At 43.3% G+C, this 24,551-nt stretch overlaps 2 protein-coding genes across 6 annotated transcripts; one reads left to right on the top strand and one right to left on the bottom strand.

Annotated features, from left to right (window-relative positions):
- Positions 1-1,173, top strand: LOC131890148 (uncharacterized). 2 transcript variants are annotated; one of them, XM_059239441.1, is made up of 4 exons: positions 1-396; positions 490-607; positions 678-794; positions 901-1,173. In XM_059239441.1, the coding sequence occupies exons 1-4, from the start codon at positions 155-157 to the stop codon at positions 973-975; spliced, it is 552 nt and encodes a 183-aa protein (XP_059095424.1). In that variant the 5' UTR covers positions 1-154; the 3' UTR covers positions 976-1,173. The 2 variants fall into 2 exon arrangements, with proteins under 2 accessions (XP_059095424.1, XP_059095423.1); XM_059239440.1 differs by having other exon boundaries at positions 7-396; positions 672-794.
- Positions 1,174-6,431: 5,258 nt separating this feature from the next.
- LOC131890132 (peripheral plasma membrane protein CASK-like) lies at positions 6,432-24,090 on the bottom strand. 4 transcript variants are annotated; one of them, XM_059239414.1, is made up of 8 exons: positions 23,006-24,090; positions 13,504-13,679; positions 12,113-12,302; positions 11,449-11,655; positions 10,153-11,113; positions 9,031-9,642; positions 8,244-8,594; positions 6,432-8,020 (listed from the first exon to the last, which is right to left on the bottom strand). In XM_059239414.1, exons 2-8 carry the CDS (start codon positions 13,559-13,561, stop codon positions 7,619-7,621), a joined length of 2,781 nt encoding a protein of 926 aa, XP_059095397.1. In that variant the 5' UTR covers positions 13,562-13,679; positions 23,006-24,090; the 3' UTR covers positions 6,432-7,618. The 4 variants fall into 4 exon arrangements, with proteins under 4 accessions (XP_059095397.1, XP_059095398.1, XP_059095399.1 ...); XM_059239415.1 differs by having other exon boundaries at positions 22,808-24,090; XM_059239416.1 differs by lacking the exon at positions 23,006-24,090 and adding an exon at positions 21,175-21,493.
- Positions 24,091-24,551: the final 461 nt, after the last annotated feature.

Genomic DNA, 24,551 nt, shown 5'->3' on the forward strand with positions numbered 1-24,551 from the left:
AGCTGCTGTCAAAGGTTTTTGTAGTAACAAACAATTCTTGCTTCTTGCATTCTGCAGTCGCATTAACCCACTGGTCCTCATTGTTCGTTGCTTGACAGAACTTAGGTTCACCACTGCTTTATATTTAATCAAAGTTGGATTGGTACACGTTATCATGACGCCTTGGTGGAAATCATTGGACAATTCGGCCTTGACAGGTGATGCAGCGAAGATTACGTTGACCGGGGATACGAGACTTTTGGGGAATGCGGAACCAGCCATCAAAAAGCTGCTTGCACGCGCTAGTGGTCAAGGTTGTAATTGGATAATCCATCCAACCGACAATGATGGACTCATATTCATCAGAGAGACGGATGGTCGTATCAATGTCTCTACAACAACCATCAAAGAGAGAAAGTAAGTCTTGATCCAGTCAACGTCATGTTGGTTGCACGATGTTGAGTGCCAATTTTCAGCAATTGAAACTGTGTGATGGATTGCTCATTGCAGAAACATCGATGAGTTCCTGGAATCTTGGAATGGTAATGTTGGAAAGCAAACGAAAAATGAGAAGTTCCGTCTTGACCTCCAGAGTTACACGCGAGACAAAGTCTTCGTTAACTTGCAGGTAATAAAGGCGGTGATGTCTGACATTTGGTCGACTTAGTGTTAATATAAAACCATTGCCGCAGATACAGAGGAACGAACTTCGGAGCGGGTCGAGTGGCCGCCAACAGGGAGGCGGGGGCAATTCCTCCTCCACAACGGTGGCACAGATTTTCATTCCAACACAGTTGGTTGATGAATTGACGAAGGTAATGTGACAACTCGCAGTACCTAACTATGTACTTGAAATTGGTAAATATTAAGAAATGGCCAAATGTTACCTTCCCTATCGCTAAATCTTGGTTGTCTTCACAGAAGGACAAGATTGCCGCATTCAAGGCGAGCATGGATAACAAGAAAGCCGTCGTTCTAACGCTTAAAGTAAACTAGAAAGACGACACTGGTATTGTCTGGCAACAACATCTCATTGACGAACCCATACAACTGGATTTTCGTGGAAAATGAAAAAAATATAGAGATTTTGTCAGGGATCCCCTTTGTGAAAAGTTGAATTGTGTCAGAATCGTTATTCTATAACTACTTTGTGGCCATATTTTTAGCAAAAACAAACCTGCTCTTAAGGCTTCATAGGTTGTAGATTAATTCAAGGCCAAGTGGAGACCAATCCAGATGGCCTGGACCTTGCCGTTATCGCAGCTCTCAAGATTTTGCTCAATGATCTCAGTTAGAAATGTAGGGAGAGAAATAGTACCCCTACCAAACCAAGGTTTTCAAACACTTTTAGGCCGACGCTTGAGGGACGGGCCAATTCATATCTCTCTTTACTTGTGATTAACTAATGATTCCTTGCATCAGGATATTTAGTTTGAACCAAAACGAATCATAAAGCAGTTAAACCTCCTGGCTTCGAATATAAGGAGCTTTTGGTTTCGAACCAAATGTAGAGACTCCAAAAGAAAAAAAATATTAGATTATTTATAAAAGAGGCTAGCTATTTCGTCATTTTGGGGCATTTTTTTATTTTCAGTTGTTTTTCCCCAATTTTCTCCAAATTTAACAGTTTTGGTTTCAAATAATCCTAGAAGTGAGGATTATTCTGTTGAAACTTGCACCAAAGAACACCAGTAATGCATCTTGACATTATTCTTGCATTTTGATGTTTAGAGGAGTCATCTGTTTTTGGAAATTCAGCCCTGCCCCAGTGCTGCATTGTCTTTTTTAATCCGGATCTTAACTCTTAAAAAAATGTAGCTAGACGGACTATTGCAATGGTTTTTAACTTAGCATTGCATTTACCCAAATCTTGCCAAAGGTCATTCAACAAGGTAATTAGAAAGCAAATGGAAGAGCAAAATAAGAAAACCACTCCCTTTTGACAACTTAATCTAGTTTCATACTTGGAACTCTCACATTCAAAGTAAATGGCCAGGTGGCAAAATACACCATACTCCTAGAGATGGCATTTCCTATAGCGGTTAACAAGTCCTAATCAAGTGTAATGAAGTAATCTAAATGGTTCATGGTACTTGAAATTTAGTGCCTTGGACGTGCAGCTTGCAAAGACAAATTTGCACTTTGGTCCTGTAGTATTATGTGTGTTCTGTATCGATATTAAATGTAGAAATAATAATCCATTTAGTAAAGCCCCTTATCAACGCAATGTGCGCTTATACTTCAATAAGGCATTTAATAGTACAGAGTTATGGAGTGAATTTTTGCAATCTTTACACGTGAGCATGTAAAAATTCATAAAGAAAAAAGAACAGTCTAATCAATTATTCGCTCAACATAATGTGAAGAAGGTTGACCAACGGCTTTTGTTTTTCAATGGGCCCCCCATCAGCTACAATGTCGGCCTCAACCCGCCCGCCTGAAGGCCTTGCAACTCTTGGAAATGAAGTTAGGTGACCAGTTGTCCTACTGTTGCCTGAAGGAGGGGCCTGAAAGCATCCAAATTTGGATGAGAGGCGTGGGAAGCCTTTGCCCCTAAAACGCCCCATAAGGCATAATCTGACGGGTTGAGGTCTGGCCTTGAAGAGAGTCACATGTGGGCTGACCATGTTGAAGCGACAGAAATCTTGGTCTTTCCTGGCAGTGTGGCTTGGTGCTCCATCCTGAGTCCAAACATGGTTGTCTCCGAGATAAGCCGTGTTAAGCCATGGCAAAATTGTAATCCTCAGTACCTTGTAGTACTCGTACCATTGAGGAAGCAACTCCTAGAGAGTGCGATGAGAGCTAGCCAGGCGGACTAGTTTTTAAAGTACTTAAGTTAAGTAAAATCTTAAAGTACAAAAACTGAAATGTTCTAATTGGGTTTTCATAATAAAGCAAGAATTTGCTCTAAACACAGTCAGTCAATACTTTTTTGACAATAATATTAGTTGTAGAAAATTGTTTCAGAAACATATTGACCAAATTTCAAGTAATTTGGTGAACTTGTTATGAAACTATGGTTCTCACTCTGTGAATGGCACTCAATTCAACAGTAGAAATACTGTAGCTCTGAGTTGCATATCATTCTTTAAACTCATTTGGACGTTTCATAATCATGGAATAATATTTATGTTAAGATGACGCTCGTTTTATTTGACTATTTTGGAGGCTTTTGCAAAATACACAATTTATTGGAGTCCAAAGTTCAAATTGAAATCTTGTGTACTGTACTTTCGTTTCACTCTGTGCCCCTTAAATAATGCTTGCCTTTTATGCAAACTTCCTAGTAAGTAGAAATTTAAACTCTACTAAAAGATAACTCATTCATTTTTCACCAATGCCCGATGTTTCTTGTCAAATGTGTGTATTAAGACAAAATTATCGTTTGTCCATCCCAAATATTCTAATATGTTAACATTTATGTACATGTACTTTTATTGCCTATTCTATACATTTATTTTACATTTTGTTCCTCATCAATTAGTAAAATGATTCTTGTTGATTTTCTATCTGTGCGTGTTTTTGAGCCGGTTTTACGCAATGTTTCACTGATTTGAAAGACAATTTGATTGTTTTTGATTAATTTGATGTTCACGGGTATTTCATTTATTCTTCTGACTCTCATAATTAATTCAGAAATATTCAGTAAATGAACAGAGTTGCATGACAAAGTAATCATTATTTAATTAAAAACACTTAAATGTTCTATGCAGTATGGATAATCTTGTTTGATTGATACTAGCGTTACTTTCTTTATTCAACGCAATGGCCTAACTTGACGGTCAGGGGAAAGCCGCGTCGTTTCCTCTCTTTAGAGTCCCTGGCTAGAGTTGCACTATTCTAGTTTCCGATTCAGCTGCAGTAAAAACCACAACAAACTCGATTTTTCCTCTTCTACGTTACTTCTTCTGTACGTTCGAACTTTCTCACCCAGGAGAAAATTTTGACCTTCTCGCCATTTTGCTTGATGTAAGAGAGGATGCAAGAGAGGCAAACCATTCTCCGACGTCAGAACGTAAACCAGTTTTCGCGCAGTGTTACCAAAAGCGCCCACAGGTGTTGTTTCAGATAGACACTGCGGACCTAGATTTAACTGGTTCCTGTTTTTCACTCTCAGGTGGCATCTACGTCGCTCTTTCTGCAAACTTGAATCAGATACATTAACAGAGGCGCAATTTGTGATGGTTTAAGCAGACATGTAGGAGAGAAAAAGTTGACCCATGCTATGTTGAATTGTTTTATTGTGTACACAATGCTTCTCAAGAACTTGAGATGTGAAAACATCAAGTTGTTCATTCTAAAATGGCCACGTGGTCACTGTTCAGCAAGATCCCAAAATTGAGCCTCTGGAGGTACTTTGGGCTTAAACCATGAGAATGACCGCAAGTTAGCCCATTTATGCTGGCAAAGTAGCAGAGACACGATGATGTGATTTAAATGATATATAGAAGCTAGGATTAATGGATTTGAAACCCTTGAAAGGATTTGTTCCAAAAACATTACATTTCTTAAAACGCAGCATATTTACTCATCAACAAATTAAGTTTTATGTTTACGACGGAAAAACATATTTTTTTGAACGTTTGGTTGTTATTTTGAAGTATAAATGCAAGTGGTTTTTGAAAGGCTCTTATTTAAAACGAATCATTGCAAGTCCCAAGCCAAATTGAAGGTGATCAAATATGGAATCGGTTTTAATTTCATAGCAGCAGATATGATCCGGGTTTTTCCTCTTCATCGTTTAATTTTTTGATACGTTGATTGAATCAAGCAAATTCGACAATTTGAATTGCTGTTAATACAATGCAAAGAGTTCAACGGATAAGTCGTTAGGCAACAAAAATATCTATTAACACTTTATCTATCAAAATGCATGGAATGACAGGAATTTATTTCAAAAGAGTTGCGAATAGATCCACACACCTGACAAGTGACAAAAAATGCCTTAAAGTCCTTTTTAGCAATCTTCAGCAAAGCGAAAACACGGAAAGCATAAAAGACTCCATTCCGGGTTCTGTCATTACACTTGTTCCGGAAAGTCCTTTGATTTTTTTCCAAAGCATATCAACATTTTGCATTTCCCTTTGAGGAGAGTTTTGTCTCCTTGACCATCAGATTGGGCCAACTAAGCACATGAAAAATGCCTTGGTCACTTTCTTCGTCTTCCATGGAAGTTGATCCTCGGCTCTCCCGATGATCCAATTCTCTGGACTCAGTCTTGACAGATGGTTCCATGTTCTGCTCCCTGCGATACGCCATGGCCATTCTTGCATATTCGATCTCTCTCTTGATTCGAAGGGCTCTGCTTTGGTTTTGCTCGGACGCCTCTTCTTGTTTCTTCACGCTGAACGTCACAAAAGTGGTCACTGAGCACCGCACAGCATTCATGATCAAGGCTATCAAGACCAAACATGTAGCCGTTGTGGTCTTGGACCATCCTGAATGGCTGAGAAGACCTCCGATCACTAAATAAGGCAATAAAGTAAAGGCTGAAAGCACGGTGGCTCTGATAGGAATACTGGCAGGCTTTTGTTGTCCCGAGTCCAGAGGAACTACTCCGTTGCTAAGAACCCGGACAATTAGAGCGTCAAAGAGCAAAGAAATCAAAGGGAAAATCAAAGCCGGAGCAATGGACGCGAATGCAGTGGCTGGGTGAAGAGGTCGACTAAGGCTCCCATGCAGACATACTTCTGTTACCAAGGAAAATGGAACTTTGAGCCCTTGATGGATGAGTAGGAAAGCTAGAATATAGAAGATTAGAAGCCCTAAACCAAGTAGCGATAGCAAACTGACGCGGTTGTCATCCATGGAGACATTTCGTTGAATCATGTGTAAACAGCGATACCGCAAGAAGGCCACTTCCGCCGTAAGGAGTGGACCAACCACAGAGGGGATGTATATTCCCAGGAACAGCATTGAACAGACTGGATGATTGATCTCGAACCAGATGATCAGGGCCACCAGAAGTGACACGACACTACAAATCAGGCTGGAGATTGCGTCCAAGAATATTAGTAGAAAGGAAGGTTTTCGGATATTGAACGATCGGTGGATGTAATGAACGCTGTAGGCATTGGTGATGATTCCGGCGATTGCGGCAAGAACAAATAAACCCACTTGGCCCGGATGAAATGTTCCCTTGATGACGATCATCGCAACCCGACTAGAAGGAGAACCCTAAAGATAACGTTTCCAGAGCTTTGGCCTCGGTGTTCCCTCTGAAGAACGTGAGGAGAATCATGACGAGACGAGACGAGCAATCAATTCTTTGTCGTGACCGTTCCTCGAACGCCAATCTTCCTCAGCTTCTCTCTTTTCTTTATTTGATGTCCTGCTCTCGCTCGTTTTGATTGGAATTAGTAACATGGAACAATTTTGGGCACACGCGCATCTGTTTAATTTGATTTGACATTCACGCACGACATCAAAAAAAATCAATAATGACAGGTCCATTCGATATGAGATCCTTGTTTATTTGGCACCGCTTGCACATTCTACTACATAAGGTTTGGTTTGGTTGGAGAGGCTCCCGTTTGGAGAAGGTGGGAAAAATCGGTTATCTACGAGATTCATACCGAATGACTGTGTCAGCTCGATCGAGAGTGGGTTTTGTGAGCATGCAAAATGTCATAATGGGTAGATATAGAGAGAGTTTCATACAGGGACCCGTTTGATCCCAGATACTTCAGGTCGAATTGAAAACACATCCATTTGCAACCTTCAATTTGGAAGCCCGAAGGCCGTGGATTTGGATGGGGGGAATGGGAGGACTAATGACATTGAGATAGTGAAGGCCAGTGGCCACGTTATTTTTGACAGCTTCGAAATGTTTAGAAAAAATATGGTTGATTCGAGAAAATGGGTCAAGGATTCGGATGGGGGGGGGGATGAATGAGTATTTGCTGTTAGTTAAAAAAGAAGTATGTTTGAAGATCAAAGAGCAGCAATTCTATATAACACCATGCACTGAGTCCGGTTCTTGTTCTTGCTCATCATCTTTATCGCAACATTAAAAGGCGTATCACAAAACTTGTCGGAGGTCGAACCAAAGAAATTTGAGCAAATCTCAGTCCTTGGCCACGAACGTAGCAAGGACGATCCCTCGTCCTTCTTGAGAGGTACCAGCAAGGCACACGTAAGACAAAGACACCATGTTCCAAATGCTTCATCTCCTCCTTTGCCATCAATGATTTCCCGTGTCCCTCCCCCTAGCTTTTGGTAGATCGGTCCTCAATGGCATCGGAGGCAGTCGAGCCTCGTAGTTGTTGACTAATCATCCCATTTTGAGCTTCCTCATTAGTTCGAACCCATGCCGCATTGGTACGTGTGGATGGTATCTGGAATAGTTCTAGCAATACGTAGGACCATATGGTGGCGTGGTGGACCCATCGTCCTGGCTTCCCATGTCGGAGGATTGATAGGGTGGTTGCCAAGAGTTGAAGTTCCGTCGACTCATCCCTTGAGATGGAACGTGGTTCTGATGGATCTGAGGGACCCCTCGTTGCTGGGACTCCCGCTGATGTAGGTTTTGTTGGCATGATGCTTTCGAGCTACCGTTCGAACCGCTCCCGATGCCTCCCATGGGGCGGCTATGTCCGTTGCCGGTCGGCCGAGATAGGTCCGGCTGACCGGCTTGGCGTCAGTACACCCAGCTTATGGGTACCCATTGTGGAGTGGTGTTGATTTTTTCCAGAGCCCGCTCTAGGATCCGGATGGTCTCGTCAATATCGTTGTTCACAATCGTGAGGTCAAAGAAGTGTCCATAAGCCTGCTTCAGAGCATCTGACTCGCGGGCAAGTTTCTCCAGGCTCCCATCCAGGTCCTGCATGGTCTGCAGGCAAGGAGCAGCTATGAACACGACATAGGGAGCATATTCGGCACATCGTAATATCTTGAGGGCTTGAGGTTCCACGTCAAGAATTGTCATTTTCCCCTCGGATTGAATACGCCGAATCGTGTCGAGTTTGATTCCATACATGGAATCGTCGTGAGTTCCGTACTCCAGGTACTCGTTGGCAACAATATCAGACATCATCTCATCCTGAAACAGACAGACAGACGAGTGCAAAGTAAGTGATGGGATCTTTTTTGGCACCCATCCATTCTCGTGTCAAGTAATGAATTCCCAATGGCAGTTTCTCGCTGTCATTTCCTTTCTTTTTGCTGGACATGCATATAGATCAGCGGACTAAACATTTCTTGTAAACCATAACATGTCTGTCTATTGAATATAGGAACGAAGTAAAACGTGAATCCATACTCACTTGAGAGACAAAGAGGTAATTCTTCCCATTCTCCTCATCTCGGCGAGCTGAACGGGTGGTATGGGCAATGGGATACGCATATTTGTCGGGATGACTCGAAATCAGACTGTTCTTGATGTGCCTTCGACCCACACCGTGGGCCCCAAGGAGAACCAGGGTCTTGCGTTTGTATGCCGGCAACTTGACGACTTCTTCGTATGTGACCAGGTCAAGTTGGTCAAACACAGCGTTGTATTTGGCAAGATACTTGTCTTTGGAATATCGTTTCTTCTTGAGATTTTTGCCGAAAATCGAGCAATTCACTGGATCATTCTTGCTTTTCTCCATGGCCTGACAGGCTGTGCGCCATTCCTAAAAAAAATCCAATGGAACCGAGGTCATTTACCATGTCATCATTTCAAAAGAAGGGTATTTGGAATGCAAATATTGTGCTTGGTATACAAAGAAACCTCAATGGACCATGATAAGCGGCAATAAAAGATCATCTTCTCAAGAAAATGGAGAGTTGGAGAGTCCCCACCATTTATGCAAGCAAAGTGGAAAACTACAAAATGGGTTTTCAAGAAAGGGATGGGGAAACCTCAAAAAAGTTTGCAACCCTCCTCGGAAATATTGGACATGTCATAAACCATTCTTCCGTGCGTTCCACGTTGGGAAAACGAGAACTGAAGAGTGCACGCGAAACTTTTCACTTACTGTGCCCACGTCGACNCCCCCCCCCCCTCCGGCCTTAGTACATCGACTCTGTTGCCTTTTCATTATCTGTATTATTCGTTTCGGTACCCACCTGAAGTTCGTGGGAAGGTATGAGTCCTGCAGAGCCGGCTGCAGCCACTTTCCTAGCCTGCCACCAGTTGTGGTCATCTTTGCTGATGATCTGCAGGACATCGCCCGTTTGAAATGGAATCCCTGCCTGAGCGCACGGAATCAGGTCGTCCTCCATGGGGTCGTAGTCAAATTGAGCCCTCACAAATATATCACAGGGTGGCGGGGCTGACCGGTACGAGGGCACAATTTTGAATGTCACCGATCCTCGGGCTTCTCTCAGGAGCTTTTGAAGAGCCTCAATGCTCTGATTGGATACAGACACTCCATTGATCTCACGTATCTCGTCGCCCACGTGAAGAGTGGCCTGCCGATGGATCATCCCGCCATGCATGATTCGCCCCACGATGCACTTGCCGTCCTGGTTGAGCTTCAAGGTTATCCCCATTGGTTCATCAGTATTCCTTTGGAATTGGACGAGGCGAACTCGAGTCACATTATCCATCTCGGGGACCTCACCATTGGGACCTTCGACCACATCGTGTTGAACTTGGAGCGCAGGGATCATGGATGGTGGTGGTGTCACTCTAATAGCATCTTCACCGTATACCTCTTGAGCTACCACATCGTGACTCTATGGATTGGAAAAGGTAAAAGGTGAGCTCGGAGGGCCTTCAGTGAGTGAAGTTTATTTACATCTTGCTTCTCAAGGTTCATCATGCATAAATTGGATTCGAGAATTCCCAGGCTGTCTGTTTGAAAAGTTGTCTCTTTCTTCAAGACTTTTCTCCACTTTGCCTCATGTTCAGGAAGCAAGCATGAGGAAAAGCTGAAGTAGAAGAGCGACAGTGTGTTTGTGCCGGTGTGTGTGTGTGTGAGAAAGAGAGAGAAAGAGAGAGAGAGAGAGAAAGAACGAAGGGAAGAGAGGGGTGTCTTAAAGTCTTGTCTAGCTATGCTCTGCCTATGCACAAGGCCTCCTGTATCTTACATGGCAAGGCCGAAGGATACTTGGAAGGATAAGCAATACAGGACAGGGAAGAAATTTCAAAGTAGGAGAGGAAGACGGACGGAAAAGGCTGGAAGAAGTTGGATGGACGATTGGCCTTGCCTCCTGTCTCTTTTGAATTGGAGTGGAGTAACCTACCTGAAGAAGTGCCTTGATGTGGTGATGAAAAAGAATCTCCCTTAATTCCTCGATATCGGCTAGATCTTCCGAGACTTCCAACACTTTGAGAGTTGCCAAAGTCTCCTTGAGCTTTACACAAGCATCCGAGGGAGGGAAACGGAACGGTCGATACGAGTTCGTGTTGATCTGGTCGTAGAGGCTGAGCAATTGATGGAGCTGAATGTCTCCTAACACAGAGAACAAAAAGTCTGGGTCCTTGTTTCGGGCCTCCAATAGACAATGGATATCATCCAATGAATCTAGAATGAGGCCCACCGCCGCTGCTGTCACTTCGTCGTCGCCTCCGAAATCCGACGCCGACGAGGCTGACCCTCCCGAGGAAGGGAGGGCACCATTGCCATTGGCACCCCCACCACTACCACTGTTAAGACCCAGTTGCTGGTGGTATTCGTCGCAGAATTGGGACCACTTGGGCGAGCTCACAGCCGCCAGGACGGCTCCCTTCAATTTCCGTCTGGAATTAAACTTCCGCAGCTCGTCCACTGTCTCATGGAGGTGCATTTTTGGCACAAAGCGTTCCCGGTCCCGAATCCAAGGGTGATTAAGGGCCTCGTCGACCGTGATTCGCTCCTCAGGGTCCACGGTCAACATTTGACGGATGAGGTCCTTGGCTTGATCACTGATATATTGCCACCGAGAGGTGTGCAAATATAGTTTACCCGTACAAACGCTCTCATAGAGCCGGTCTTTGGTGCCTAAGAATGGAATCGTGCCAGACAGGAGGATGTGTAGGAGGATCCCAGCTGACCACACGTCCACTGGCTTCCCGTAAGGTTTCCGTTGGATCACTTCGGGGGCCATAAAATGAGGGGTCCCAATCCGTCCCCCATTGACACTTTGATTACTGTGGTCAGCCTTGCTCGGTAGTTGAATGGCCACGCCAAACCCACCAAGTTTCACCGGGGCAGAGTTCTCCTTGCTGTAAGACAAATGAATAACACTCAGAGGTGGCACAGCAATATCGACCTTTGAGCAAGGCAGACAGCCCCTCTTAAGGGAGCCTACGTGGTTCCATTTAAGAGCAAAAACTGCGGGAACAACACATTTCTTTGTCTGCCAAATGAGTCCGCCGCTCTGCTTAATACCCCTTTCTACGTAGGTAGGTCGGTCTTCGGGTTTTCTCCGCCCTGAGAGAGATTTATTGGTTTCAATTAAACACGAAGACGAAGTGAAGTCCAGGTCTAGGGAAGCCTTGGTATGTGTAAGTAACTATGTAACTATGTATGTTGTACGCTATATATGTTTATTGCCTACCTCGCCAAAAGAACACAATGTGGCTTGATGTCGCGATGAATGATATCGTTATCGTGGCAGTATTGAAGAGCCAGCAGAATCTGACGGATATAATGACTACAAACGGCCTCCGAGTAAACGAATCCAGCCAAAGCACGCTTGACAATCTCGAAGCAGAGATCGGCTCCCGCCATGAACTCGAACACCATGTAGAGCATCCCTTCAGAACTGGAAAATGAGACAAGATAAATTGTAGCAATAGAAGTAATGGCGGTAGTAGTTTTTATGTAAATTTTTATGGTAATTTTGAGCAGCAAATTGGCACGGGTGCCAACCATTGGTCCAAGAATTATGATTGAGAGAGAGCTTTGGTCTCGGGACAGAGTTTGACATTTGCGCCAATTGGGAATACTCAATTCAGTGACCAAGGCTTACTACGTACATTTGGGTTGAAGATGCTTTGCCAGCATTTTAGATTCGATTTCCTATCAGCAGATTATGAATTTGGGCCTTAAAGTGAACTTTGAGCGGTATTGGGCATACGAGACTGTTGTCATGTCCAACAAACTCAAAATTGATCACCATCAGGTTGAGAAAGCTTTACAACCATTCAGGGCAATCAATTCCAGGTTTCCTTTAGCTTGAGGGTGAGCAACTGAGCATTATGCAAGACGACAAATCGCACCTATAAGTTTCGAGCAGCTCCACGATGTGAGGGTGCTTGAGCATGTGACAGATCGTGGCCTCTCGCTTGAGGTCATCCAGGCTGAGGCCGGGTGAAGCCGTGAATTTGCCGACATCCACAATTTTGACGGCAAATTCTTCGCCAGTTTGACGATGGAGACATCTTCGGACCAAGGAGAACGGCCCCTTTCCTAGAGTACAAAAAAGCAAAAGAAGAAACGATGAATAGAGAGACAAAGGGAACATGTTCGAGGAAAATGGGAACACGGGCGCGCCGAGCCTTTGATCCATGAATAAATTATTGCCCAAGTTGTTCCCCAGCCTAGATTTGTGTTGATGCTTCCACAGCTTCCACATGCATTCTTTCTGCCTTGCCTTCGAGCTTGAGTCAGACGACTCAGTCTCATACTAGTACATAGAGACTTTTGTCGCGTGGCACTGGCCTATTCAATCCATTTAGGAATGGTTCCATAAATCGTGATCTGGGCTCGGCTCCTTTTTTATGATTTGACCTACATCTGATTGAGAAGGATCATATCGTAGATCTTGGGTCGGTTTGGGGAGTACTACTGTGCATACTGTACGGACTTACATTCTTACATACTTACATTCAGTACACATGGAGCCCAAGAGAGAAACCAAAGTTTTTTCCCCGACAAGTCTGGCTTCAATCTTGCTCTCTTATCCTTCACGTGGCCTTGTCCTCACTTTAAGAGATGAGTTTGGATCTCTCTAAAGTACTTGGATGAAACTTTTATTCCCGGTCATTCTTTTCCATAAAAATCAGGTTCTCACTCACTAAACTCAAAGAGATGACTAGACTGATTCTGAAAGTCAAAGCCAGCAGATTTCAGATTGCAAACTGAAACGATTGCAAACTGCACCGCTTCGAATGGTTGGGATTTTTTTTCCTTCCAGTCGTGCCGGTATTCTTTTTTGAAGATGGTATGACATGTAATCCCGAAAGGAATGTAATTCTTGAACTGCCAAAGGGTTGTAAAGGCGTTCAGATTGAAGTTCTGTCAATAACCATGAGTGACTTTGTAAACGATCTCACTCGTTTTCTCTGTTTTAAATGAGGTGTGAAACCCAAACAGAAGAATGGTCGTTCAAGAGGAGTGACTCGTTCAAACAATTTATAAAACAAACTTATCTCATTTGTAAGGAACACGAGCACGCTCTAGTGATCTCTGTGAATAAATGGAACTCTACAATTCAGAGAGGCGGCCCATGAACAAGAGCAAAGACCCTCTTTGATGATGCTCAAGGGCACTTGAGATTGGGATCCAAACTCACTAATAAAGATATATTATATCTTGAGTATTCATCTTCATTGAGGAGTCCTCGTCCTTCGCTCCTTCTTTGTTGGCTTATTTACTTGTCGTTCCTTACCTATGACTTCATGGAGCTCATAAATGTCATCAAAGAGGATCTCTTCACTGTCGGACATCTTGGAGGAGGGCTAAAATCTCGGGAACAGGTGACGTCATAAGGGATGTTGCGGTGTTGGAAACTCCTCTACTCACAGGATCTCAAACCCTGTGGTGAATAGATCCACGCCATCTTGCCTGGAACAACAGAACGTACCACATGGTAAGAGAGAGCATTTTGGATGGGCTTCATTTTCAATTTCAAGGGACTTGCACCAAAGAGTCACCCTTGAGATACATTAAACGAAGGTCTGGAAAGAGGAAGGAGGAGGACGGGGGCACGGAAGGTATTAAGGGCTTCAGATGGAAAACAGTTTAAGGCATGTGCCACATGAGAAACGGTCAAATGAAATATCAGGAATCATTTTGATATAATGTGAATTAGCCACATCTTGCCTTAGGATGCTTTGAAAGGATTTCAAAGACAGTGCTGTGGCCCATGAAGTGGATACACATTGATTGAATATCATGAGATTAAAGGCACTATTTTTCCATGTGTCGCACTTTCAGCATGTATTCCAAGGAACAGACAATATCCCTGCAAGGCACATCAATACTGGGGCTTGATGGATTCGGTTCAATTTTTCTCGATAGTCAAAGAGGTATTTCGTCCTTTGAATCAATTGAAGGAGAAAATATGCAGGCTTTCCCGTGCTCGGAATTTGGAACGTGTGTTCCACCTTAACATTGGCCCCTTATCCAAGCTCGCTGTCTTCCTTTTTGTACCAATATGATATAACGGAAAACTCTCAAGGATAAATGAATCAGATTTTGATGCTTCATTGGTTCTGAGTACTTGAGTGTTCCTATTCAATGTCTCAAAACAGGGATATTATTAGTCTAGAAAATGATGAGCAATGCTAATCTTGCCATTTTAAAAGGAAGGTAATCGGGTGCCTTGTTTCCTAGAATTGTTTATGGCTAATTTTGAAATGGAGAACATTTCGAACGCATCAAAATGAAGTCTGAAATTTTGGATGTGTTTTGGAAATGATCTTGTTTTCTCCTGTAAATCATTCTGCACATGTTCCATATTCCATCATTCGAGCATGTGTTCCCTTTGAATAATAGTATCCCATAGAAAGTGTTTTCTTTGAAAAGAAAACTGTAGAAAGCCAAAAAGACCCCACGGGTCTGTTTTGATTGCTCAGAATGTTTGCCTTCCAATTAATTCAACACGCCATAAACATGCTTGAAAGTAATTAAAATGGAGGATGGGCATGCCAAGTGACATAAAGGTGGTCAAAATTGATATTGAATTCCAAAATATTATCAACTACATGCCATGGATCAATATGGACACCCAAGATATTTGCTTTTTTTAAAAGCCACATATGCACAAATTTTGTAATTGAAAACGTGTGGTTTCTTTGAAGTAAAAGACACTTTTATTGACTCATATGAGACTCATTAAACCCGTTTTTCAATTACGTGAAACGGTCAACATATTTTTTTGGTGATAGGCAATATAGAGGTCATAAATTCGCGGTTTTATAACAAAGCCTGTTATTAAAATTTTTATATATTGAATGTTTGTTGTGGAAGTCTAATTTAATGTTCGTGTTCGGAAATCTGCACTTCATCCCCTCCATTTAAACAGGATTTTTTTAGAAACAATCTTAGATTTTTAGGCTGGCAAATACCGGTAGTTTCGGCAAGTTCTCAGAATCTTGATTATTTTGCTAATTTTCCTATCGATTTTGGGATTTTTTTGGGATGAATATGCTCTTTCTCGCGAAATAAGTGGGATTTCCCTGATTTGCCAGTTCATTGTCATTTGGGGTTTGGCCTATTTGGGGATTGCCACTAATTTTGTTAGGAACATTTTCGTGAAACGTGTACATTGTATTTTTTCTTGCGGAAAGCAACGAATCATCTCAAATCACTTGTATATGTTTCTAAATTAATTGTCTTGATGCAACAAAGCTGTGCTCCGTAATCCTCGAGGTCTCACAGATTCCTAATTGGCACGAATTGTGTTTACCACACTCTATTTTTGGCCGACACTTCGCTTTTAGGACCCCAAGAATTGGGTTCCAAAATAAGTGGGACTCGAACGTGATCACCCACCTCAATTTGGTGCTTCGACCTGAATTCACTGAAAACCAACACGCAATTTCGCACTTCTTTGAAGGCGGATAATTCCCTCACTCGGTTATTTACTCCAATATCACTTTGGCGAGGGAACGTTTGTTTCCCGGGATCCTTGTAAGGGCTCTCATAGTCAATGAGTGCCACTTAATCCAAGCTAAATATGCTTCGTCATCAAGTTGACGCCAATGGTTTTTGGGTTTACTGGGATTACGGCCGTGTGAGATCTTTTCATTATGGAAGGATTAAATACACTCACTAAACTTAGTCGTGGTTGTTGCAGATTCGTGTCTATTCAACGTGTACTCATGGATCCAATCAATCGTTCGTTTACTGACCCAATTTAGAGCAAACGCCTGTTTGGAAGTGGAACATTTTGAATCACTAGTCAAATGTGCTTGGCTTTTACTCTAAAGTAAAGCTCCAAATGCCAAAGAATCGTCTCACTTAACATTCGATGTCGAAAAAGGCCCTCAGGAACTACGACAAATGCTTAATAGGGTGGCCAAATGATTGGTTGACTCTCGCTTGGAACCATTTCCATTTGAACGATTTGAATGCATTTTCCAATTCAAATTTGGCCCCATGCACTTACTCTATAATGGCCTCCAAGTGATTCTTCACGCTCACAAACAAGATTGAATACCCTCCAAAATGGTTCCAACCAAGACCAGATGGGAAGAAGCCTCTCAGTTTGCGCATATCATTAGGTGAGTGAACATGATGGCTCCTGCCGTAAATTAGAAACAGTCTGGAAAACGAGACCCAGCGAACGTTCCTGCTAACCCGAGCGGGTGGTTCAATATGTTGTTGGTTTTCTGGATTATTCAACTACAGGAGTGGGGTATGTGAGGTTATGCTCACACTTGAGTGAGTGTGCCTACTCGCACAGTGTGTAAGTAGTACTATGTACGTCATATTTTCCCAGCGGAGATCGAGGCCATGTTCGATACGCCGACAAACCACAAGAACCATTAATGGTGTGCCCGACAACGTCAAGTTGGTAGATGGTTGGAAAGGAAGTAATAGAGGTAAATATATCTATCGATCCTTGTGGCGGGTGGATGTGTGGAAATGGCCATTCCTAGGGCTTTCCCCACTATCGTCGTCCACCAAGATAATGGGAAGAAACAACAAAGGTCAGGCAGGCACAATGCAAAATGTGAGCCTCGAAAATCACCTCCGGCTTCTCCTGTTTTATGCAGTGTGCCTCAGCGAAAAGCGACATTATTGTGCCACACAGAGGCTCTCTCTCTCTCTCTCTCTCTCTCTCCACAAAGGAGTTGAGATGCGACAAAGCAAGCGAACTTGCTTATTTTGCTCGCCCTATGGCACACAGGTTCTTGACGAAGAGGTACCTCAGAAAAGCATTCACGTCTCCTTTAATGATGCCTAGGGGTGCCTTATTATTTGGTGATTGTCTGTATACCAAAGCATTTTCCTTCCAGCCAAAATGAAGTACTGTGGAGGTAGACGTACCGTACACGCATGGCGTGTTGGTGTTTTAGTGCTTTTTGTGTGTCTGGTTGGGTGTCCCGAGAGGAGTTGACGTTTCTCTCTTGTATAATACAACTATTTTCAAAGTCCGATATATCAGTAACTTTGCTGCCCTTTTTGTATTATCACATTCATCTTTGTTTGACCTTGCAATCGTTATGCAAAGTGATAGGATCCGATCAACGACAAGCCGTCCAAGAACAAACAAGAATGTTGCATTAAAATCCGGATTAGAAATATTCGGGTGGAGGAAAACTAATCCTTCTTCCTCGCGTGAAAGGGTAAATATTTGCTCTCAGCCTACAAGGTCACACCGGTGGGGAACACGAGCGTTTGAGAAGAGGGAAAAGTTTTACCAATCCCAGAAGGAACGCTAGAAATGTGTTCGTTCCTCTCCCTTCCTTGCTCCTTGCTCTCTTGTAGCTGCGGTGATGGTTCTTCATATTGTGTTTTATTTTGCCGGAATGGAACCGAATGGAATTGGAACACAATTGAATCAAGATGGTGGCAAGGACCGCGAGTCAGAGAAGAAATGCGATCCCACAACTTCTCATTTCCATAATAATCAACCTTGGGCAAAAAAAGGCCTCGAAAAGCTAGAGTCGCGAACGAACCATTGCTCGACGTTATTGGCTTGTTTTATGACCTCAACACGGTTAGGAGGGGACATGAATGTTGTTTTTTCTTCACCATATTCATTGGAGGCGCTCTCATTTCCTTACTCCAAATACTTTAAGGCAATATTTTCACTATCTAGAATGTTTCGCACTAAGAATAAAAGGTCAAGACAGGTTTGATTTGCCAATTTTGCTATTTTTTTAGCCCTTTCAATTCTTGATGGGATGAATGAACAATCTATCAAAAGGTCTAGCAGACATCAAAGACACTAATTGATTAATTCTTGATTTAAGACTCCAACCATCAGGGCTTGAGTAACGCCGTTACAAGAAACGTTGTTACTTCGAACGCTTTACTTTTTGAGTAGCACTACCGGGAACGAGTTATTTTTCTGCAAAAGTAACGGAATCGGTAACGGAATGGGTTTTTTAGTTCTCCCGTTACCGCTACTTTTTTGCTTTTTTTAAATGAGGAAAAGAAAAAATGTGTAAGGGTTTCCCAGATTTTTCTGAAGTTCCTTCTCAATGGCAGTGACTTATTACTTACTGATGGGATCAAATGAATAATCACGGGAGCCTGTGGCTGGGGTTATCAATTTACATTTTCTGTGACGTATGACATTATTAGTTGCATGACGGAAACCCGTAAGTAAGCCTCAAAATGTAACCTGATTTTTCTCTCGTTAAACTAGTACTGGAATACCTACTTGCCTTATTTCAACGTTTTCATACGCGTTTAATTTATCCTCTTCAAAATCTAAAACCGTTTTTCGATGATGCACCATCTTTGAATGAAAGTAACTGAAGCTGATTGATTACTAATGGTTAATTTGACTACAAATTTAGGCATGAGTTCCCGAAAACTTGAACCTTGAAACTAGAAATGGGAAAGCTGTCTTTGCAAAACATGACTTCCCTCTTCATCTCATTTCACATGAATGAATTTTGAAGGACAGGAAAGTAAAAATAACCGTTTTGCCTTCATGCTAAAAAAATGAAAAATCACATGTCTCAAATTCAATACATTAATGCGCTAGAATATGCAGAAGAAGCTAAAGAGTTTTTCAATCCATGTCCCTGACTAAGCCAATGCAAAACTAACTCGTTGGCGAAAAAGTGGAGATCGTATATCATCGATTTAATGCCCACCTTCCGACATCCCATGAACTAATGAACTAATACCGTCTTGTCTTTGAATAACCGAAGTTTTTAGTGGTTTATGGATAGTGAAAGGGCAGGCAAAGGCCTGCCAGTTCCCTCCAATCTCGGAGTCAAGCAACTCTTGATTATAAGGATGCACCACTCAATTAGGACACGGAGCCAATCAAGGAGCTTGCTCCAATCTGCATGATTGCAGAGCATTCAAGAGGTGGTGAAGGAACAACTGGGAACGGGTCTTAAATGTTGGAAAGAGTAACAACGTGCTGTACATCTAAGCTTTTGTTCCAATACCATTCCTATTGATGACGGTGAACAGCTTTGATGTACGGCTTTCTGTTACGTTCTGTCTGTATGTTTTGTGTTTTGATCAAATCGAAACCTAATTGCAGATTGGTTCACAAAGTACTCATCCAAGGAAGGAAGGAATGGTAGAACTTGAGTGTATCTCTAAAAAAAGTCATCATATCAATCTGGTGACTCGATGAGATGTAGCCGATGTGCTTGACGTAAGCAAAAGAGCTAGTAACACATGGTATATCAGTTGGGTCAGGAAGGCCCGCTTCCAGACACATAAGGAGGAAAATGTTGTGTGCGACCTTCATATCTCGTTGGGAATGCATGGCTAGAACGTCTCTTCAAATATGCGCTTGCATGGCTTATGGGTTTGTGTGTCTACATATGAGGATGAATTTCTGATGGTAGTCGTCCAACCAGATGGATTCATTCATTCCCTCATTCCTTCGATTCCTCCGGTGCCTTTCATACTTGCTCTGTTAGCCTCTTTGACGGCCTTTGTGTAAATGAAGAGAAGTGAGGGATACACGCTTGTTTGCTCAATCTTTCCAAGGCCATTGGCCTTCATCGACATTTGTCTCCCGAAAGGCGTTGGTGAACCTTGTGTTTTTGGTGGGAGTATGCTTAATGACCAGGTTCACGTGGCAGGATTGGCCTCCAAGGTACCCGCTCCGGCCTTTTTCTTGTTCATGGCCAAAGATTGCTTACCAAGTGGATCATGAGGCTAGTAAGACCTCACTTGGTCCCTAAAGGTTGCTGGTAAATAAACCTAAATACGAGCAAGTCCAACGTATATGGCTAAGAATAAAAGAAAAAGGACTTCCTTTCATTCGGAGCACTGACTTTGGACAATGAACATAGTGTCATAATTAGGCAATTAATTGGGAAGTTCTCCGCAACACATAATTACATTCGCTGTGGTTAAAAGCCAAGAAAAGGTTCACACCCATAGAATCAAATATGTTTGGGGCCCTTGGGCAAGAGTACTCGGTACATACTCGTACATGTTGGCAGATCTAGCTAATTTAATGAATCAAAAAAGTCAACCGACAAGCGATTCATAGGAGGTGGCAAAATGTGCGTATTTGAAACCCTGTATCACCAATAATGTATGTTTGGCAAATAGTATTTGGGGATTATTAAATTTTAAACTTTCGCCTCACCAGCCACAAATGTACTTTCCAAGCAGTCGAGTGGCCGTCATGAACTGACAGAAACCGGGCCTTTGATGTAAACGTTACCACAGTTTCCAACCTTCATTCCAAATCAATTTTGGATCAATCCAATACCGAAACTACACGAGAGCAACCAGCCTAATCCCATTGAGCGAGCTTCTTCTTCTCACTCTTATTGGGACTGCTAACCGACCTAGAAGTCACAAAATTGATGCTCTCACGGTTTGCCTTAAGTTCGATCTCAATTCATCATCAAGCCTGAAGTCGTTAGAAGTCCATTCATCAAAAGGCCACGCTTTTACTTTTGATGGTGAGGGAAAAAAGGAAAATCTGGACCATTTTGAACTTGAGTAAAGTATGGAATTCTGGATCCAATTGGCAAGGAAAAGCGCAATAAACCCCCTATTAGGATAGGAAACTAGACGACGGCTTCTGGCTTCCAAATTGCGGGATGCCTCAAGGACGGTTCAGTATCACTTTGTCATGCTTGGATGAGGTCGGGCCAAATTCACGATAATGCTTTAACCACTCACTCGAGCACTCAGCAAAATGCTGCTTAGGAAGCGCAACGTCATGGAACAGTCGAGGATCCTTGGAGCCCTGAACAGATTTGCTCAACCAAGTTGTAAAGAAATCCTGGCCTAGAAATATTATTGCGTTATAAAGTCCCTTGAAAGGGATATTGTCCAGGTGCCAGCTGACTCAGACCACAGATCTGGCTCCATGTTAGATAGACGAGTTTTGTTCTTCAACAAATGAATGCATACGCGCTTCCAAAGAATATGGACACATTCTTACCTATCGATGTTTGAAAACGTTCTCTTTTGAAGGACATCCGCTCTGAAGGGCATCGCCTAGGAGGGCAAAGGAGATTGCTTTGATATTACAGAGTGTCACAGATGGTGATCAATTGGCAGAGGTAAAAGTTTCATCATGGGCCGCAAAAAGAGGGAAGCGACGATGAACCGATTCGCTTCATCCCACAGAATGTGACACTGGCACAAAATTGAACGCCATCTCGACAACTTTTACATCTTTCCCCAAGTTCTTCTATTTCTTTGGAGCCAGAAAGCATTCACTTTAAAAACTTGGAGAAACTTAGCCAGCAAGCACCTTCTTCTTCTTCGCAGCTCAATTGTCGAGATTATATTCTCCCACTGAACTGACTTTTTGTCTTCCCCTGTTTCCTCTCCCATTCTCTTTCTACCTCGAAATACTCCCTGATTGAGCATAAATTCTCGTCACTTTCATATTCCATACACGTCTACTTTGAAGTTCAGATTATTCCACACAACAAGTAGACTACAAACATCACCCGTGGAACCCATGATTGAAGTCGGCAAGCCTCATAATCAATACATCAAACAATATTCTTAAGTGTAGATCACACCAATCAATGGAAGCCACCAAACTGTGTGACAATAGTATGCTAGGGGAAAGGTAGGGCAATGGCGCTGTTGGCGTATTATGACTTCCGTTTCAATATGTTTGGTTTGGTGCATGACAGGGACGCTCTCCGCTCTCGTTGCTTCGTGCTCATTGCTCAACCAACCAACCAACCAATCTCTCAACCAACCGACCGACCAACACGTCAACCACGAAGTATGAAAAGTGCACCCGCTACCAGGGCAAATTAGAGGCTCTCAAGACAGAATGTATTTAGTTATCAACATCAGGCACTAACGCCGGAAAAAAGAGACTTCGTTTGCTTCCCAGGCTCTGCAATGCCTTGAAGTCACGGGGAAACGATGTCAAATTGTAAGCACCTCTGGCGCTAACTAGGACAATTATAGACTGTCAAATGCCAGAAACCATTCATCTTGACCGAGGGAGAGTATTTTCACATCAATTCTGAACAAAACGGCAGAGTAACATAAGAGAATCGCTTGTTTGCAAGGGCTTTTTTTGCAAAGGGATTCTTGAGCGTCTTTGAAGTTGCTTGCCGAACTATGTCCAATGTTTTAAGTGCTTTGACGACAAGATCGAGTTGTGAGGTTAAAGCCACCAGATTACCGTTAAAAGCTCAAAGAACGACGGAAAAGATAAGTCTAAATAAGATCAAATGAGTCTAAAACTAAAGACAAACCAGACAGCAAACCAAGTATGTATATAGTGGTTGAAAGTCGGACGGACAAGACTTGTCCGACTGGCGCTTTCTCCCCCCTGAGCATATTTTATCCGGAGTAACACTAAACCTGTCCCATAAGCAGTTTTTATGGCGCGAACACATTCGGGAATAACGCTTTTGATGGCCACCTCCATCCTAGACTACATCCTCCCATCATTGCGGCTAGATCAACAGACCCAAAGGTCTGTTTCCTGCCTCCTTCCCCAATCTCTGGGAAAATGGAAAGGTCAAAACAAATTTGCTCAAGATGATTCATTTTTCGGACTTTGGGCGTGGGATCGGATATCAGACCGCCTTGTTTACCTGAGTAAGATGTGAGTTTCATCGGAGTTATTGACTTGACCTTCAACGGAATATAGAAAGCTCTTGATTTCATGGATCAGTTGAGGCGAGTTCCAAACAAGGGCAGGGAAATTGGGATCGCTCAAGGTGTCGATCGATGTTGAAGCAACAGTTCGAATGAGTAAGTGAGCAAACGAACAAACGACCATCCCTTCTTACCTTTCTATTGTTCAATTATGACTGCCAAGCAGAACCAAGTTTTTGTTTCCAAGAGCCAAAAGTTTTGCCATTATTCTCACACAGTGGGAGGAGGAACACACGAGATCACAAACGGATATCAGACCACTCACTTCCTTCCGTAATATCCTCCCACCGATCTCACTTCACAAGGATGATCCTGGATGACCGTTCCGGACACCAGCTGGTCTGGACGGGGATTGAACAATCCCTCGTTTGAAATCGCGAGAGATTTCTGGTTTCGAGTATAATGCGAATTCAATACTCCACGCGGGTCTCACCCGTTAGACCTCCCCCCCCCCAATTTCGGATTTTGCTTTGTTTACTCACACTCGTATTCCTCAAGCCTGCCTTGTTGACTTGGGTGAGGCTAAAAATTTTGCACTTTGTGAAAACAATCAAATGAATCTGGACTCAATGGCACGATCCCGGAGAGGCTGAAGTATCAAAATTCTTCTCCGTTTTGTTGTTTTACAGAGTCATCAGAAACGAGCACTTGCCATTGGTTTTTCTTCTTTTCCGGAGACTTGCGGACAAGCCGACACTGGTACTTAATTAAGGGTCCACTGTCTAATTGTTTGGATGGGTGATCATCATTTTCGACGGAGATCGCTTCCTGACGCAAGTGGAGAATGCAAATCAGCTTGGTCCTCGGCTTTGACAATGTAAGCGGTGGCTTGAACGACCTCCAGAAGCCAAGTGTGGATGGTAGCTGGGCCCTTACTACATCCGAAGCAAGCACCTATATGAAAATGAGGGAGATTGGGAACATTGAAGCCTTTCGTTCACCAATTTAGCACTTCTCCCTTTTGTCTTTTGGCTCTTCTTTCCACTTGCAATGCATGAAACTCTCAGGAGAGGGAAAGAGAAAGAGAGAAATAGAGGCCACCAACAGTCCAATAGCGCACACCACCACCACCAACACTGGCCTCAGTGCACTTTGTCAGTTCGTTCTTTCGTCTCCTTCTCCTCTCGTTCCTCAGCCTTTCGAGGCCCCTACGAGCTGCTTGAATCGACGAGTAGTTCTACAACTGGAACAAGAACTCCCTGTAGCAAGAGGAAGAGAAGGAGGAAGAGGAGGAGGAGGAGGAGGGACAAGCCGGACTTACAGACGAGACGAAGTAGGAGGAGGAGGAGAAGAAGGAGGGGACGGAGGAAGGAGAGGGAACGAGGTGGCCTCCACCACTGGAAATGGGATGGAGATTGAGGCAGCGCCTTTGCAATCACCCGAGTGCTGGGCACCATACATATACTGAAGTGTGTTTGCTACGTGCCTTCTGGCTTTAGATATGGACTGGAACGAGTGTGAGGACAGGGGCCGAGAACACCACCTGAGTCCTGTAGCCACTTGGACAAAAACCCAAAACTCCCCTCTACGTGCGAACTCCTGGATCAGCGCGGTCCATCCTTGGCACCAGGCCGTGAGTGAGCCTTTGAAGCCATCAGGTTCCCTCGGCGACTTTCAAGTGATCGTCGGCAGTTGCTGTTGTGGTCTCTAGGCCTTGGAGGCTACCCTCAAGAGAGAGAA

Source organism: Tigriopus californicus, chromosome 11 (assembly GCF_007210705.1).
Source record: "Tigriopus californicus strain San Diego chromosome 11, Tcal_SD_v2.1, whole genome shotgun sequence".
Taxonomy (NCBI): Eukaryota; Metazoa; Arthropoda; class Copepoda; order Harpacticoida; family Harpacticidae; genus Tigriopus; species Tigriopus californicus.